The 19,250-nt window shown below is 36.1% G+C and overlaps 1 protein-coding gene across 4 annotated transcripts in view; it reads left to right on the top strand.

The window, feature by feature from the left end:
• NUP37 (nucleoporin 37) overlaps nucleotides 1-19,250 on the top strand; it is a 1,368,290-nt gene that overhangs the window by 1,302,654 nt on the left and 46,386 nt on the right. For all 4 annotated transcript variants that reach the window (XM_044087745.1, XM_044087744.1, XM_044087747.1 and 1 more), the window contains one exon: nucleotides 7,873-7,923. In XM_044087745.1, the coding sequence (XP_043943680.1) occupies nucleotides 7,873-7,923 (51 nt within the window). The remainder of the gene's footprint in view (nucleotides 1-7,872; nucleotides 7,924-19,250) is intronic.

Consider the following 19,250-nt stretch of genomic DNA (forward strand, 5'->3'; position numbering starts at 1 on the left):
GTAATGGGAAATGAGAGAATTCTAGCCATTGAAGTTTCCTTAGGGCGATACAGTAATGGGAAGAATAGCGACTACTTGTAGCAAATTTGGCAGTCTTGTTGTAGCAAGATTCTACTTTTATTTTTAAGGAAGACTGCAGGTTGGTTAATAAAGGTGCACCATAAGTTAAAGAGAGAGTTAATGCTTGTTTAGTTGGTAAGGAGAGGAACTTGTGTCTGTATAATAGACCTAGTTTTTTGTGTGTTTTATTAATATTACTTTGGATGTGCAGCTTTCATTGATTATAACACCTAACAATTTGGTATTGGTCAGTTGCTCAATTTTAGTAGAGTTAAGTGAAAGTATATTGAAGTCTGCTTTGTTCATAGCTTTATTTCATTTGGGGGTAAAGAGCATGAGTTTTTGTTTTTTTTTTTGTTTGTTTGTTTGTTTGGGCATTTAAAGAAAGGTGTGTTTTGTGGGGCCAGGATTCCACAGTTGAGAAAGGGTATTTTGTTGTAATATATCAGTGTAGGAGCAGAGCATACTATAGTCGAGTCATCTGCATACTAGACTAGGGAGCCATTTGGAATGGCTTGGTGGAGATTATTTATAAATATGTTAAACAGAATAGGGCCTAGAACTGAGCCTTGTGGAATGCCTGTTGGGTTATGAAGGTAGGGGGAAATAGAGTTTTGCCATTTAACAACATGTTCTTTATTAGATGGAGAGCTTTTGAACCAGTTAAGTGACTAAATGGATAATCCCATACTGGAGAGTTGGGAAAGGAGGATGGAGTGAGAGACTGTTGAATGCTTTTGACAAATCCAGGAAGAAAGCTGATACGGTTTGATCTGAGTATCGGGCTTTATTGACTATATCTAAGTAAGAGATTAGAGAAGTAGATGTGCTGTGACCAAGGTGGAATCCATGCTGGGTTGGGGAGAGGATTTTGTTATTTAGAAGGTAACAAGTTGTTTTTGGACACATTTTTCTAGGTTTTGGGGGATAGGGGATAGTGTAGCAGTGGGTCGGAAGTTTGAGATATCGGAGGATGGGCCTTCCTTTATGCCAGACATTAAAGCTACATCTCTTTCCTCTTGCTACTGCTGATTGGTAGAATGCTATGATGTTCTTCGTGTTTCACTGTTGCAGTTATTACATTCGGGTAATCTGCTGGTAGGTTGCCCTCAGTCGGCCTGAATAACAGTCTTGGGTCCTGCGTCGGTTGCTGTCTTCTCTTCCATGACGTCAGGTCGTCAGGGGTATAAAACATGCAGCCGATGCCATTTGATTCAGTCTTTCTTACTGCGCGGTGCCCGAAGCAGAAGCAGTTCGCAAGTGCCAGTCGTCCGACTCCTGAAATTTTCGCATTCGTGTTTCAGAACCAAAGTCTTCAACTAAAGCTAAGTATCCCGTTGGGGAAACTTTTTCTTGCTCCTAACCGATGTCAGTAAAAGTTAATAATTGCATTAATTGTGGGAAGCAAATACCTCATAAGGATTTTCATTTGTACTGTATTCCTTGCCTAGGCCCAAATCATAATGTGCCTTGCTGTCAGTTTTGTGCTAGATTTAACCAACGCACTATTAAGTGTCGCTATATTTTTGCTGAAAAAATATTTTGGATCCAGATTTAATTACCCTGAAATGTTGTCGGTTAGCAATCCGACTACCGGAGTTCACAAAAAACGCAAAGAAAAAGACAGAGACAAACCGTCGAGGTCCAAAACCGACGACGAAGCTTCTCCTAAGCCAGTCGCCGGTACTCAGGCACTTTTGCAGCCCCTGATACCCGCAACTTTTGAGTCACAGGCTTCTACCGAGACCCAAGCGGAGTCCGGTATGCCGCGAGATTCTCAGAGTATTGAATCCATGGATGTCTCTTCCTTGGATGAGCAGGCACCGGCTTCTGAGGGTGTTTTCAAGCCTCAAAATTTCTATATAAAACTGATGCCAAATTCAAAAACAAGATCAAAAACAGTTTCTAAGTCTAAAAAACCGACGCATGAGCCACGTGCTCAGGCCCCTATGCCTAAAAAACAGATGATCAAAATGTCTGAGGACTTAATTACCTTGATCAGGGGTTCCCAACCCCCGCTAAGAGGCCGAGGCAAGACACTGATTATGAATCTTCAGATCAGGTTTCTATTTCTTCTGATTCCTCTTCTGATCAGGAATTTTCTATACCACCCTATGAGGATTCAGATGCCGAAGAATCCATCCCATCTGCATCTCCTCCTGAGGATCATTTTGGAGAAACCTTGCATACTTTAAGGGAACATTTTCATTGGGAGAGTCAAGATTTTTCTGAATCTAAAAAGAGGCTTAGGGATTTCCTTCTTCCTCAGCATAGGCCTTTGGCTATACCTCCTGTATTAGACATTGTTGATGTATTTTCGGAATCAAGCATGGCTCCTGATTCCCTACTTCCGGCTCCTAGTAAGCCAGACAGATATTACAGGGTTCCTGACTCCCACAAATTTCTATTCAAAATTCCTGCTGCTGATCCTGAAACTATCTCACAGGGTACCAGAGGTGTAAAGGCTTCTACAGCCAAAAATCCTACCCTCTCTGCTAGAGATTCCAGGGTGCTGGATAGATGGGGAAAGAAGGTTTTATACATCTGCAACCTTGGCAATTAGGGCCTTAAACTGCCAGTTTCATATGCTTAAATATCAACAGCATGTTATGGGCCTGTTGAAACAGAAAAAGATGTTGATTTCTGATTGTGTGGAAAATAAAGAATTACAGGAATTGTTGCATGCAGCAGAACAGGTTGAAAAGCATACTTTGCAATGTGGTTTTGATTCCTTGGAGGCCTCTTGCAGGGCCGCAGTTACTGGATCTGTGATTAGAAGGCATGCCTGGTTCAAGGAGAAAAATCTGCCTGATCATGTTAAAGCTGGATGCCCCTTTACAGCATGATATTCTGTTTGGTAATAAGGCAGAAGAGGTTTTAAAGAAAATGGAAGACAAAGCTAAATCTATGCAAACTGTAAAAGATTTCTTGCAAGTGCAGCTCCCAGATTCAGTAGGCACTGGCCTACTAAATATTGGTCCTTTCCTGTGTCCAACAGAGCCTCTCAAAGCAAATCCAGGGGCTCAAAAGGCTCTAGATACCAATCACAGGGTTCTTACAGGTCAAAGCAATGGGGTGCCTCCACCTCCAAATCTGGAGGAAACAAAGCACAACCATACAGTCTTACCTCTACCATCACCAAGCACTTATCTTCTGGCAGCCCCCATGAGGGGGAAATTAGTACTTCATGCTCAAAATTGGCAGTTAATTACCCAGGACAAATGGGTATTAAACATAGTATCCCAGGGTACAGATTTCATGTCCATACTTTGCAAATTCCAAACGGTTGGCCAGATCTGCCACAAAATCAATGGGCAGAGGCTCAGAAACAAGCTACGTCCCTCATGGATATGGGGGCTATTCAGCCAGTACCAGAACAGGAAAAGGGACAAGGTTTTTATTCAAGGCTGTTCCTGGTACCCAGAAAAGATGATGCCTGGCATCCAATACTGGACTTATTGATTTTGAACACATTCTTGGACATTCCAAAATTCAAAATGCTGACTTTACAGCAGCTACTGCCTATGCTGGGCAAGAACGCTTGGTTAGTGACTCTAGACTTAAGAGGCATACCTGCATATCCCAATAAGAGAATCGTGCAGAAGATACCTCCACTTCAAGGCAGGTTTTGTGCATTACCAATTCTCTGCACTGCCCTTTGTAAAGACCCTGGGCGCAGTAGATAAGCCAAAGTGCCTGACACCAGTAATTGCATTTTGCAGACAAAGAAGCATACAGATTTATCCTTACTTGGACAACACTCTCATTCAAGCAGAAAACAAGGACATTCTTCTTCAACATCTGGCGTTTGTAAAAAGGCTTCTAACATGCCTAGGGTACAGAATAAATGAAAAGAAATCACAACTGGTACCCTCTCAAAAAATTACATTCCTGGGTGCAAGCTTGAATACAATTGCCCAGATGGCTTACCTTACGCCAGACAAACAAAGGCAACTGACTATATACTTCAAACAGATGGCAACAAAAACCCAGTTATCTGCAAGACAAATTCTGCAGACTTTGGGGTTCATGGCATCCTGCATTCTACTAATTCCATATGCAAGACTGCATATGAGGAAACTTCAGTGGTACCTAAAAGGTTTATGGAGTCAACACTGTCACAGTCTGGAAACAATGATTCCTCTCATTCCCTGCCTACAGCAGGAGTTTCTTTGGTGGGCAGAAACATGCCACCAATACAAGGGACTGTCATTCATTCTACCCTATGCCACCCAAACCCTAACTACAGATGCATCAGACTATGCTTGGTGGGCCCACCTGGCGGGGAGATGCATTCAGGGCATATGGAGCCCAAAACAAATGCATCTGCATATCAACCAGAAAGAGATGCTAGCTGTTCAGAATGCCCTGGCACCCTTCAAGGACTTACTTCATCCAGGATAACTACTGATAAAGACGGACAATACCACGGTTATGTGGTACATAAACAAGCAGGGGGGTACACATTCCTACTTCCTTTCCAGATTAGCCATGGCATTGTGGAGCACAGCCTTGACTTACCAAGTACATCTTCAAGCTCAATTCCTGCCAGGAAAACAAAATACTCTGGCAGACGACCTAAGCAGAAATCTTATGGACCCGCACGAGTGGAGACTGGATCCACAAGTCTTCAGCATGGTAACACAGAAATGGAGGAGCCCAGACATAGATCTATTTGCCTCCCCCAAAATTATCAACTGGACAAGTTCTGCACAAGGACTTATCACAGACAAGCATGGAAAGTGGATGCCCTATCCTTCAGCTGGAAAAATCTATCAGTCTACGCCTTTCCCCCTCTGCCTCTTCTCTCCAAGGTCTTACTAAAGGCCAGACAGGAAAAAAACAAAAATGATCCTAATTGCTCCGGACTGGCCTCGCCAGCACTGGTACCCAATTCTAAAGGGTACTAGCTGCTAGTACAAGGGTCTAGGGAACTACTAAAGGGGCAGTGAATACCGCACAACGTGGCTGGGCTAATATATGCCTTCGGGCAGATAGCTCAGTACCAACCTATGAACCTATAAAGAATATGTCTCAACTCCCTCCTTGGAACTTGCCTCAAATACCTCATCTACTGTCTCAGCAGAACAATCAAATTCTGCACACTCAGCTCCAAACTCTGAACCTTGCAGCATGGCCGATCATGTAATTATTCAAACAACACCTCTCAGTAAATCTGTTATGGATGTCATTTTGGATGCCAGAAGGCCTAGTACTAGAAAATCTTATGCTAATAAATGGAAAAGATCTGTGCTTGGAACCAAGCACAAGGAACTGACACAGCAAAACCAAGTATCCCTCAGATTTTACAATACTTGACTGAGATGCTTGACAAGGGCCTATCCTTCTCTTCAATAAAAATCCATGCCTCTGCCATCTCGGCTCATTACAACACGGAGCCTCCCATCTTTTCTCATCCTCTGCTAAAACAGTATCTTAGAGGGACCAAAAATTTAAGGCCTCCCAGAAGATCACCAACTCCTGCATGGGACCTCAATTTTGTGCTGAAAAACTCACCCCGCCTCCTTTTGAACCAGCAGCTACTGCAGATATAAAGTTTTTTTCTTGGAAAACAGCTTTCCTTTTGGCAATCACTTCAGCAAGAAGGGTTTCAGAACTACAGGCTCTCATGGCTGTGTGGAGCCTTTTATTACATTTTACCCGGACAGGGTGTCCCTCAGGACCAATCCTTCCTTTATGCCTAAGGTAGTATCCAGTGTGGCTCTTAACCAAACTATCCACCTGCCAACTTTTTACCCAAATCCGCAGAACAAGGGGGAGTGGATTCTGCATTCATTGGACGTACACATTCAACTAAGATTCTACTTAAACAGGACCATATCTCTAAGATAGTCTGAGCAACTACTGGTGGCATTTGCTTCAGGATCAGAGGGGAAGGCTATATCAAAGCAGACTATTTCTAAGTGGATAAGCCACTGCATTCATTTCTGCTACTTGCATCATGGTAAAACTGTACCCAAGGGAATCGGGTCACATTCCACCCGAGCTGCCTCTACCTCAGCAGCCTTTCTCAGAGTAGTTCCAACCAAAGACATTCTAGAAGCTGCTACTTGGAGCTCTGTTCATACCTTCACAAAGCATTATCATTTGCCTCTCTTCTCTAAATCCAGGGCAGGCTTTGCCACTGCAGTTCTGCAGGGCCTTATAGTCCTCCTAATGCTATTTAGTTCCATCCTCCAATCCATAGCTTTGGGATTCTACCCAAATGTAATTATTGCAACAGTGAAACGCGAAAAACATAGTACAGTTGTGTACACTTACTATAAATGTTGATGTTCTAGTGTATTCACTGTTGCAGTCCGGGTTACCCACCCATCATCTCCCTTTTCTATAACTTCTCTTTCCTTCACTATACTCTAAAGCCTTTGTGGTGTGTTTGCTTTTAGATGAAGGTAAAGTTTATGTTGCTAAAAGTGCATTTTTATATATTGCTGTTTATATATATATATATATATATATATATATATATATATATATATATATATTTTTTTTTGCTCCCCATTTGGGGGGCACCTGACATCTGGGGCAAGAAAAACTGAATAAAATGGCATTGGCTGCATGTTTTATATACCCCTGACGTCATGGAAGAGGAGACAGCAACCGACAGAGGACCCAAAACTTTGTTATTCAGGCCGACTGACGGCAACCTGCCAACAGATTACCCAAATGTAATGACTGCAACAGTGAATACACTCGAACATCTACATTTATGGTAAGTGTACACAACTGTACTTTCCTTCACTTCCATCTGAAAGTAAGTTACTGCAGTTTACATTATCAAACTTAGCAGTTTTACATGTTATTTTGCTTTTAGTAAACATATTATTTGTAGTGGATAAGAAAAATATTCTGTTGCACTTTTATCTAATGTTTTTCTTTTATATCTTATACTTATATTTTATATCTCTTATATTTTATACTGTATATAACAAATACTATTTCTCTCTACATTAAGTCATCTAAGACAATATTACAGTATATTAAGAATAGTCATTTGTTTGGATAAGGAGAAATGACAAAATAAACTTTGTACTTTCAGGCAAATACAGATATATTGGTTTTATGTGGGTATGTAATGTTTGAGTGCTGTATATACTTGTATGCCTAGCAGAAGCAGTTATTCCTACAGGACATGCAGGCTTGGAGAACTGAAGAGAATGTTGAATAATGGGAGATATGTAAGGGATACTCACGCAGCCAACATTTGTACCCAAGCAAATGGGAAAGAGCTGCATTAGTTCCTCACAGGGAATGTGCCACTACTTGGACAAAATCTGTTCATGATGATGAAACACAGGCAGTAAACCTAAAGGTTATGATTATTGTTACATGGAGCTTCCCAAGAAAATCTTTTGTTTTGATAAGGACCTTGCACACACACAATTGTACTTGAAGTGGCAAGTGAACAGCAGTATCTCTCTCTATCTCCATTGTAGTAAGGGTTGAGGTTGACACTGTAGTACTGAATTTATACATGAAAGAAAGTTAGGCCTGTTAAACATTAAGAAGCTGCTTGCTAAAGAGTTGGCATTTTTAATCTTTTTCTCCGAAACAGACATGTTCCAGGGACCATTCTGTTAAACATAATATTCTAAGCTACCACGAAATGGTGAGTCATTGCTTTATAACCAAATGATAATCATAGTCTCGTATCTGCTTTACATATTTATAATTTCAGAAATATTTAGCTGTATACTTATATAATTTTTTCTGTGTTTGTGGACTGTGATATGTATTTATTTAATTTGCCTATAAATGCTAACTAATACTAAACTGCATTTGTATTTTAAGCTGTCCTCAAGAAAAAAGGCCTGCGCATTTTGACCGAGCTAGAAAATTCAGGTAAAATAAACACATTAAAACAATATTTCAACTTGCTGGAGAAATAAGTATACATATTACTAAAATATAAAATTTAATCTCCCACTTTACAGCTTCGTTGCCTTTCATTGCATATATGATATAAGCCAGCAGACATTGAGAATGTGTTTAGAAATGCAGTCATCTAGAATTTGAAAATGGCAAGATTACTGAGTGTAACAAACTTAACGAAAAGTGTAGTAGTATCTGCTATTGGGGGCGGGGCTTGCTTTGTGTTTCAGCAGTTGGTTTCATCTTGTCCACCATTCACAGCTTAGCAGCTTTTTCCTTAGAAATTTCCATATTCAGGGGCACATATACTATGACATTATGAACCATTATGAAGTGTGCCTATTGTCTGAGCCTTCTGTTTTTTGTTTTCTATTGCACATGCATTTTGGATCTTTAATCGGATGCACTACAGTGAACAGTTCCCATGTTCATTGCCTAAAAAAAAAATTTACAAAGGTTCTGTGTGGTTATCAATGTGTGGTTATCAACTTGCAATCCCAAAATTGTACCAGTAAAACATGTTCTTGTGTGGGCTAGGAATGGAATATTACAACATACTGTACAATTGTGAGCACAAGTGGTTCATCGCTAGCACCCACAGACTTAGCAGAGAGAGAGAAAAACTCCTGACCACCCTGCTACTAGGAGGACTACAGCAGTTGAAACACCTTCACTTGGATTAATGGGTATGTGCCTTGAGTGGTCCCATATCTCATTAGCAGCCTTTCCACAAAGACTCTAAGGACATAGGCTTGACCATCCTTTATTTATTTTATCTAATTATTAATAACTGAATAGGTGGACTGGTCCAAAGAACTTTTTCAGCCATGACCCAGGCACTGTGGCAGATCAGCCATTGTTAAAATGGCTGTCCATTGCAATTCAGTTACAGCCAAAGTCATACGTTTAAGGATAGGGCTAATAAAAATTGGCATTCTAGCAGTCTGGAAGCACAGCACTATGTACCTGTGGCCTCAAAGAGATGGGCATTCTGGGCAAGCCTCCAGTTGAAAGAAGTGACTTGAATGAGTTCATGACTAAGCATCCTGAGCCAACTCCTGTGTGAGCTCACTAGGCCAGCATACTTACCAGAGACCACTGTATTCTCTACCTTGCCACCAAATAAGGAGTCTAAGGCTTGGAATAGGTGTGGTTGGAAAGTGTATTACTATTACAGTGGGACTTACAACCCTCGCCTTTTCATCTCACTTGTCAATATTCCAGTCCTCTTGAGTGCACCAGGCAGTAGAAAAGCTTTTCTGACTCCCTGAGGCTAGGTTACAAAATACTTAAGTTCCTCTATATGTCTTCAAGAGTGGGCTTTCTTGCAGTATGCTGCATTTTTTAACTAACCTTTCTGTTTCACTTCATCACATCTCATTTATCTGGCCAGCCTCTAAAAGCCACACAATAAATTCAAACAAGCACCTACCCTTATCTCAGATATCCTACTAAATGTTGCACTCCTCTCAAAACTCACAGGCTGAAGTTGGTGCATATTCTCACATTTCTAAGCATTAACTGCTAACCCACTACCACACTATTTTCCAACTCAGCCAAACTGTATCCACTGCACTTTAAATTCATGCAACAAACACATCAGAGGCTCCTACATAATTTATATAATAGATATAATAGATTTCCAAGCCTGTACACCAAGATGTTCTCCCAGCACGAACACAGACTCATTCAAGCTCATTCCTCACATAAACCAACTCACCAAACCATTCATTGTCTCTGTACTCATGATATACTCATTAGTATCCACTCTGTCCTTCCCCCTAGTTCTCACCCATCAAACTTCCTAGCTCTCATGCACTCTGTCATAACTTTCAATCCCCTCTTTCTGTACCTCACTAAAAAAAATAATCTCTCAACTTACCTTATTCCCTGTCAAAACTGTAGACTTCCATAAATGTAATTTAAACCTTTACAACCCCATAATCAGCAAACTCAGCTTGAAACCAAAAACGAAACTGAAATGGCAGACAGTCAGCCACTACATTTCTTAAAACACATTGGTGATAAAAACAATGCACAGTATCAGAACAGACCAGGATCTAAGTTAGCAGAAGTATATTGGTGTCAAGTAGGAATGGAAATCAAATCAGAAGCAGACAAAAATCAGGCAGCAACTGAATGTGCCAAAAAACAAAAAGTACATAAGGTGAAGGATCAGATTAGAAGGCAAGAAATGTGGAAAAGGCATAAATATAGTTGCAAGTACAGAAAACTAATGGAGCAACCTCATATCGATCAGGATCTGATGCAGGAATGGTCAAGGGGAGGTGAATTTAAACCAAAAAAAAAAATTAATATTGGCAGCCCAGGATAGTGAACTATGTACAAGTTGGTTTACAAAGTCCATTAAACAATTCTGAGAAACAGACAATGCAGGTTTTGTAAACAGCTGCACATCTCTTTGCTGGGTGTGATACACTAATAGTAGAGGGCATGTATAGTGAAAGGCATAATAATGTGGCAAGACTGTTGCATTGGGGATTATGCAAATATTACAGGACTGAAGTAGCTGAAAAGCACTGGTAACATGAGCCACAAAATATTCTGGAAAATGAAGTGTATATCAGTTGGGATCACCCATTACTAACAGTTCAAAAATAGATGCAAGAAACCAGATATAGTAGTTCATGAAACGAAGACAAAAGTAGCATTGATCATTGAAATTGCTAGACTTTGTGATTGCAGTTTCTTATGCACAGAGAGGCATAAAGTCATAAAATACCAGGATTTGTAGGAAGAAATGAGAGTTGTTGTTGTGCTTTCGGCTTTTGGTTAGGGGTCGCCACAGCGGAACTCCGGTCCGCTAATGATTGGCAGTTGATTTTTAAGTGCTGAGTTGCCGGGGCTAACACACAACCTTCAACGAAGGTATGCCCATTGGCTTATTTTGTCTTAATTCTTTAATTTTTCTGTCAAAATTTAACCAGAAAGGGCTTTGTCTCCTCAAAATGATCTATTCAAAGAGCACTTCACAGTGCCAGTCAATGAAGAAGGAAATGCAATCTTTATTGTCCTCTATGCAGGATCTATTTTTGAAGTTTGATAAAACAGACAAACTTGATTCCTTTAAGAAAAATGTACAAAACAAATGGAGCAGTTACAAGAATTAATAATGCAGCATAAGACTCAGATTGCTGGTATGGAAGAGACATAAAATTATATGAAAGGCAGACTTACTGAACAAACACTTCAGCTTGATTTTCTCTCAAAAAATACTTTTCTATTAAACAAAGTAAATGACCTTGAAAATAGGTCCAAATAATCTGCGTATGTATGGATTACCAGAAAAGACTGAAGAGACGATATGGTAAATTCCCTCACATCCTGGCTTCCAAGCATTTAGAATTTACCTGAGTCTCTTTCTTATGGAGTAGAAAGAGCCATTAGGTTGTTAGAAGTTCCTTCGTCGTCTAACAATGTTAATAAAAGTCCAATGTCAGTAATAGTAAGACTCCTTTCTTCCCAGTATAACGAATTAGTATTGAGAATTGCATGGTCAAATTCACCTGTTAATTTTAAAGACAATATAATAACAATTTGACAATAACTGCTCATCAGAAGTAATCTCTAAAAGAAAATAATTGTTCCCATTAATAAAATAATTGAAAAAGAGAAAATTCAAAGTGCATTTATTGTTTCCTTCAAGGCTTAAAATCTTCTTTCCTTAAAGTGCCAAAACGTTTGATACATTGGATGCAGCAGTGTCTTTTTTAACATCTAATAAAATTTAGACCAAACAAAACAAATGGACTGGAGTGGGTTTTCCCTAAAGCGTTGAGCAGAAAAGAATGACTGGAAAAAAGTAGACTAAAAGAAGAAGAAACCAAATGACAACTATTAAATAAGTGTTTCTTGTAGTCTCTCCCTTTATTTCACACTCATCTCACTCTAAAGGAACTACATCTTAGTTGAATGATAATTTTTCAAAACTACCTTGTGTGTATAACAACAATGATGCCTTTTAATCAAAGACTTCAACGCAAAAAGGAAAAAAGTAAAGACATTTTGTCTTGTTCTTTTGCTTTCATTGTTATTGACTTGACATGCTGATAATATTTGAAATAGCACTTTACATATAACTAATACCTCTAAAAAAAGCAGATACTGATACTACAATACTCAGAAGTACAGACAATACTTTATCTGCTTATAGCCATTGATAGTTTGTTTTAATGCTAAAGTTCCAAACTATCTTACAAACGAAAAGAAAGAGACTAAAAGAAAATCAGATGTCTTCCAAGTAATGCATCATAATGTATATTTTAATATAGTATAAATATAGAGTGTTTTTAGCAACTTCTAAAAAAGGAAGTTAAATGAATATCTTTAACTGTTTATTTTGACATATAGAATTACTATAGAAATCTCAAGAAGTTCTATGTTTCCTTTTAAATGTCTCATGGTTTGAATTACATTAATGGTTGGTGTATGTGCATTTGAAACATGAAAATGGGTACTTTTTTCTGTGTGGAGTTGAGATTTAATATATATCATTTAACAGCAAGGAAATTCATTTTGTGACTGCAAACTCTTAAGTGCACAAAGTATGGTTGTACTGCACAAACAGTCCTATAGAAGGAGGGAAAACTGTTAAACACTCAACGAGCTCGAGACACATTTAAAAGTGTTCAGATTTGTTATTTAGTTATATCTCTGCTTCCTGCCAAGGTTGCTAGCTAAAACACTTATTTTCATGTTCTCAAGATGGAAAATTACAATGTTAGTCTATTCAGAAGCTTAAAATCCTTTGCAAACTTGAGTGCTTCTAAACAAAAGTAAACGGCCCAGGCATGATGTAAGCACTCGGGTTAAAGGTCAGACATGAGCTGTTTGAATTTTGCACACCTTCTTAAAGGGATATTTACTTAAGTAAAAATATAGTAATTGAACCTAATCAAAAGTAATGAGAGATTAACAAACAAATTAGTAAATACATTAAAGCGACACAGTATATTTGATTTAACTTTAAATAGTGTAATATTTGCTTTAAGTAGATTATAAAATAAACTAAAATAAATGATGTGAAGCAGGTACAGCTATTTCTCACTATAACACTGATAGCTTCACTGGGTTCAGTTATAGAAAAAGATCTTTGTCATTCAATTATATAAGACTATACCTATATATCGTTTTTCTAGATAAATCTGAATGACAAAGTAATAGTTAATTCTTAGTAGGGTAAGTTTTATTAAATGACAATTATTAAATAATACAAGTAAATATTGTATGTCATTGTAAATTACATTGTCTTAATACTAAATAGTATGAACAGTATAGTTATATGTCGTTGTTTAAAGTACTCACTTGAGTTTAAACTTGTACATTGTTAAGGAAAGTATATTCTGTGAAAAGACTAAAATAAATAGTAAGCTACTTTCTGTTAAAAAAGAGATTAGATAGTTGGGCTGAAGAAATGACTCTTGGAAGGGGGTGTTAGAGGATGTACTTGAATGGATAGTCTGTTCAGGGGTGGGGTTTGTTTCCCCATGGGAGGTTTAGCTTGCTTTTTATCTCAATTTTTAATATTTTATTGTTTAGCCCTTTCTTACTGGGTGTCTGAGTTATAATTATATTGCCACATCAGATAAGAACAAGTCATTCTCTTTAGTTAAATATGTTTGCTCTGTAGTAATGTAGGTACACATGAGTAGCAAATTGAGCAGTAGCCTGTGAAATGTATTTATCTTAATGTAAATGGTTTGAATAATGGCTGTAAAAGGGGGAATCTTTTATAATATCTGAAAATGTTTAATGCACAGATTATTTTTTACAGGAGACACACCTTGTACAAGAAGACATACATAACATTAACATAAATAGCTATACAGTATTAGTAAGTTGTCATAAATAAAAAAGGAGAAGAGTAGCAGTTTTCTGGAAAAACTCAATCTTAATGCCCAAAGTTATAAATACATATGACAAATCATGGATGTTTTGTTTAGCAATGATATCCATAAATGGGAAGATATATACACCAGTAAATATTTATTGGATACCTGGACTAGGTGTTAAAGTGGCCAAGCAACATTTAGAAGACATTGTCCAGCATGCTACAGGGAATATAATTATAGCAGGAGACTTTAATTTTATAATGAAAGATTGTGACACTAATGCAAAAAGCACACAAAAGAAAACAGCAATATCAAATGTATTATCTGATTTTTCATTGACACTTTTGTTGGCATTAATGAATATGCTGACTCAAATACATTATTTTTCATCCACTATTGTCATCAATATGGTAAACACTCAAGAATAGACAGAGTGTACATATCAAGAGACCTAACTACAATGTTAGATAAAGTCAAAGTAGTTGCGTGTCCATTGTCAGACCACAATGCAATTACTTTTGATATGGACTTGAACACAAAACAAAGAATAACAGTAACTAGAATACCATCATACATAAATTTAAAGGATTTTAAAGAATTTTATGGTAAAGAGATACAAACATTTTTAGATATAAATATCACTGAAGATGTGTCTGATTTATATATATATATATATATATATATATATATATATATATATATATATATATATATATATATGTAGGACTCCTTGAAGTCATTTTTATATGGCAAAGCATTAACATGGTTCAGTAACAAGAAAAAGCAATGGGACAAAAACGCATTGCAATTCCAAATAAGTGATAAACTAAAACTAGACATTCAGAAAGGAAAGATTAATTTAACAAGTGAGCTAAATGAAATGAACAAAAATATACTTAGACTCTGCATCATAAAACAGTGATCAACATAGAGAAGATCAAACTATGTTCTTATTTGATGAATCCTAGAAATCAGAAAGGAATAGCAAATAAAACTAAAAATATTATAAAAGCAAATCAGGTAAAGGAAATATACATTCCAGAAACTAAGAAGAAAATATCAAATTTAGAAGGAATTTTAGAGGCTTTTAAATTATATTTTCTTAGTCATTAACCAAGAAGAAAAAATAAAACCCCAAAACATGTTTATCTTTTTTTAGAAAACATATTAAAACTATTATCAGATGAACGTATAAAGTTAATAGATAATCACAATGACTGAACTTAAATCTCAGATCAATAATGTAAAGCTAAATAAAGCCAGGAGCATAGACAATATGATTTTAGAAATGTTTAAATTACTAACTGAAGAAGCATTAGCATTATTGTTAAAAGTGTTTACATTAGTAAAAGATGGCAAAAATATTCCTTCTTCTTGGAAAAATACAGTAATATCACCTATTTTGAAGCCAGATAAAAATGCAAGTGAATGTTCATCTTTTAGACCAATATCTTTACTAAATATAGATTGCAAGATGTTCATGGTGATACATGCAGCAAGAATTAAACAGCTATTCCCATTGTTAATAGACGAAGATCAAACTGGATTTGTAAAGGACAGAAATACATAGGCTAATATTAAAAGAATCATATCCTTAATATATTATATTAATCTTACAAAGAGTAGCATGACTACAGCCAGTTTAGATGTAGACAATGCCTTCAATTCTGTCCACTGGGGTTATATGTGGTTAGTTTTAGAAAAATATCTATTTTCAAAAAATATACACAGTTAATTAAACCTCTTTATGAAAAATCTTTTAGCTCATATAAAGATTGGATCATCCTTTTCTGGATCTATTGAAATCACTTGGGGAACAAAACAGGGTTGCTGGTTGCCTCCATTATTGTTTGCTATAGTCATTGAACCTTTCGCAAATAGTATTCGGATGGATAAAAATATCAAATGCATACAACTGGACAGTAGTTTAGAAATAAAAGTTCAGCTGTTTGCAGGTGATATTCTGCTAATTTTGAAAGATAATGGCATCTCAATAAGAGCTGTATTAAACTCAATTGAACATTTTCAGAGGTTCTTGGGACTTTAATGAAAATAAGGCAAAGATGTTACAAATTCTAGTAAAAAAGATTTTGATACAGATTTTTCTACATATATAGCAACTGACAACAAAATGAAATACCTAGGGGTTACATTTACAAATGTATTAGATAAAATAATTACAGTAAACTATACCAATATCCTAAATAATATTAAAACTCTCGTACAGAGATGGAATAAATTATTTTTTTTTTCCAATGGAAGACCGACTATATATAATTAAAATGATTATTTTTCCAAAATTACTTTATACAAGCTTTCTCTCTTCCTCTCTCTAAATCTTACATTAAACAATTTAATAAATTAATGCAAACTTCTTATGGTATCCTAATAAACCTAGTACATCTATGAGTTATCATTTAAATGATTGGGAAAAGGGAGGAATTAGTCGTCCAGATATAGAGATGTATGCACTGTCCTGTATCCTAAAAACAATATCATTATGAATAAATACTGTTTTGTTTTTTGCCAGATGGAAACAAATACATGAAAGAATATGGTTGAAGTCCGGTCTTATATGGCCATCACAATGTGCAGAAATGGTATCAAACAATTTTCTTTGGATGATGAGGGAATGTTTTGCCGAAAATAATCAAAAGCATACAAGTTAATAGCCAATGCTATAGGAAAGGTTTGGAATTCCCTCCCTAATAACCTAAGACTCACTACCTCCCTTTGTCAATTTAAAAATAATCTTAAACAATTTTTTAAGTCTCATTGGCTTTGCCCATGTATTAATCCAGACTAGTCCTCTTTGACACATCCTATAACCCACTCCCTTGTACCTACTAGGCGCTACACTTGTTTTCTAAGTTTCAAATAATTATAAATCAACATCCACCGTATTCTATCTCTACTGGTACTACAGTAATCAAGTTCCTCATTGTCTGACTGTATTCTATAAGTGCTAGGATCTTGTAACTAGTTATAGTTACATTATTGCATTTTGAGTTGTAATTAAATCACACTGTTGGCAAATGTATCTAAACCAAAACAAAGTATAAATCCTATGAATGTGTATTTATCTGTATGTAAATCAATGTGAGTACTCTTTTTCTTTGTGGAGCTTTTCTCCCCGGGCCTCCGCTGAAAATGGCCATGCATCTAGTCGGACTATCCCGGTCAACAAATGTAAAATAAAAATAAAATAAAAAATAAAGTTGAAAATTCATGAAATAAATTTTAAATGGATACAAAAGCCTTATGAATAGAAATCCACACATAATAGCTTGGTCATTCTTACTATGCATGTAAACAGAAGAAAATTAAAACCTTTGCTATAGACGCAATCAAGACTGTTAGGAAAAATGGATTGATTTATTGGCATCAATTGTTAGAATCTGGGAAAGTTCTGACAGTGGCACGAGTAAGGAGCACATTTGACTTTGAGAATGATTTGTGTCTATATAAGATATAAGGCAATATATCTTAAACAGATTAGAGACAATGCAGTTAACAGTTAGAATGTACTTAAATATATAGAACATACAGTCTCCCTAGCAACACTGTTATGGAAACAGTCACTTGTCAAACATTTACAAAATAATTAAGAAAATGAAATTATATCTTAAAGCAAACTTTTGGGACTATTATATAAAACAATCAATAATCATTTTCCTAATGATAATAAATTAATACTTCTCTCCACAAATCAAACATCTCTTTCATTACAGTGGAAGCATTTTACATGGAAATTAATTCATAGATCTTATGTAACATCACATAAAATGGAACTAATGTTTAAACAATCTATTTCATGTTCCAGATGTAAAATAAAATTGAAAGGTGACTGGTACCACATGTTTTATGATTGTCATTTACTTAAGTAATTCTGGGATAAAGTAAATATTTTTTTTTACAGTTTTTAATGATACATTTTGTTTATCTAAATCTTTGATTTTTGTTTAATGCTCCCACACTTCAATGTGTTCCTAGAACAAAGTTTTCACTTTTATGGACACTGTTAGCCATTGCACAAAAAACTACTGCAACAAATTGGAAAAGTAAAACTTCTCCGACATTTAAAGAATACAGAAACATCGTATTAAATGTATCACGAATGGAAATGAACACCATCGGAAGTAGAAGAGAAAGGACTACATATTATTACAATTCATGGCAAAAAGTGGTTGAAATACTAAAGAGAAATGATTATAATACCTCATGAAATGAACTTTGAATGGAAAAACATGAGTCATTTTTGTAAATACAGACACCCATGTAAATAGTTGTTTTGATATTTTATATTGTTAAAATTGTTGTTAATTTGTATTAAAAGTTTGTATTTATAAAGTTATGAAAATATATTAATTTTAGAAAATTCAATAAAATATTTGGGGGAAAAAAGAAATCCATATGATATAACAGAAATATATAGGGTATATTACTGTGCAGCAAAATTAATAACATATATTCGTACGAAACGGTGCAGAGCAGTAAGGGAAAGGAAGAGAAGAAAGAAAATGCTTTCATGGGAGGATCAAATGGAGAAAACTATAAAGCAAGACAAGAAGTGTCATTGTTAGAAGAGTATAAAAGAGGGAACAGATCAACAAAAATACTTATAAAGATATTCGTGATAAAAGCAACGCACAGATGTATTGCACACTATTGCAAATAATAAGCTTAGGATGTTAGCACAGGCAGACAAACTTGTAAGATATGCAGATAAATATAAAGGAAAAGTACAAAATAATACAAAGTAATCTCTTTTTTTCTGATGATCCAAAAAAGTTTTATAGAGAATGAGAAACAGAGCAAAAGTAATATAGACACCACCAAAAAAAAGAAGAAATGCGCACATTTTGGAGAAATATCTCCGAAGACCCTGTGGAACATAGAAAAGATGCTGAATGGATGAAAGTAGAAGAAACATTAAGAAGTTCAAATGTAAAGGATATACAGTGGGATGAAGTCCAAATGTAAAGGATATTAAATGGGGTGAAGTAATGGCCAGAGAAATAAAAATTAAGAAAAGCTCCTAAATGGAAAACCCCAGGCACTGATGCAGTACCTAACCTCTGGCTAAAAGTATTAACATTTTTACATGAAGATTTAGCCTTGAGTAAGAACTTTTTATATACACATCCCGAACAGACCTGGTTGACAAACAGGAAAAATGATGCTCCTTCTTAACAGTGAAACTATAACCCAGCATACAAACTGTAGACCAATAATTTGCCTTTTGATGATGTACAAACTATATACTGGAACTGATGCAAACAGAGGTTATATTCATTTAGAAGACAACAAAATTGTGGTAATAGAACAAGGGAAAGTTGTATGGAAAAAGGATCATTTATTAATAATCTCATAATGGAGAAATGCAAAAAGTGGAACAATTTAAGTATGGCATAGATAAATTACAAAAAAAAGCATTCAACAGCA

This window comes from Protopterus annectens, chromosome 11.part0, assembly GCF_019279795.1.
Source record: "Protopterus annectens isolate FY-2018-M chromosome 11.part0, PAN1.0, whole genome shotgun sequence".
In the NCBI taxonomy this organism is placed as follows: domain Eukaryota; kingdom Metazoa; phylum Chordata; order Ceratodontiformes; family Protopteridae; genus Protopterus; species Protopterus annectens.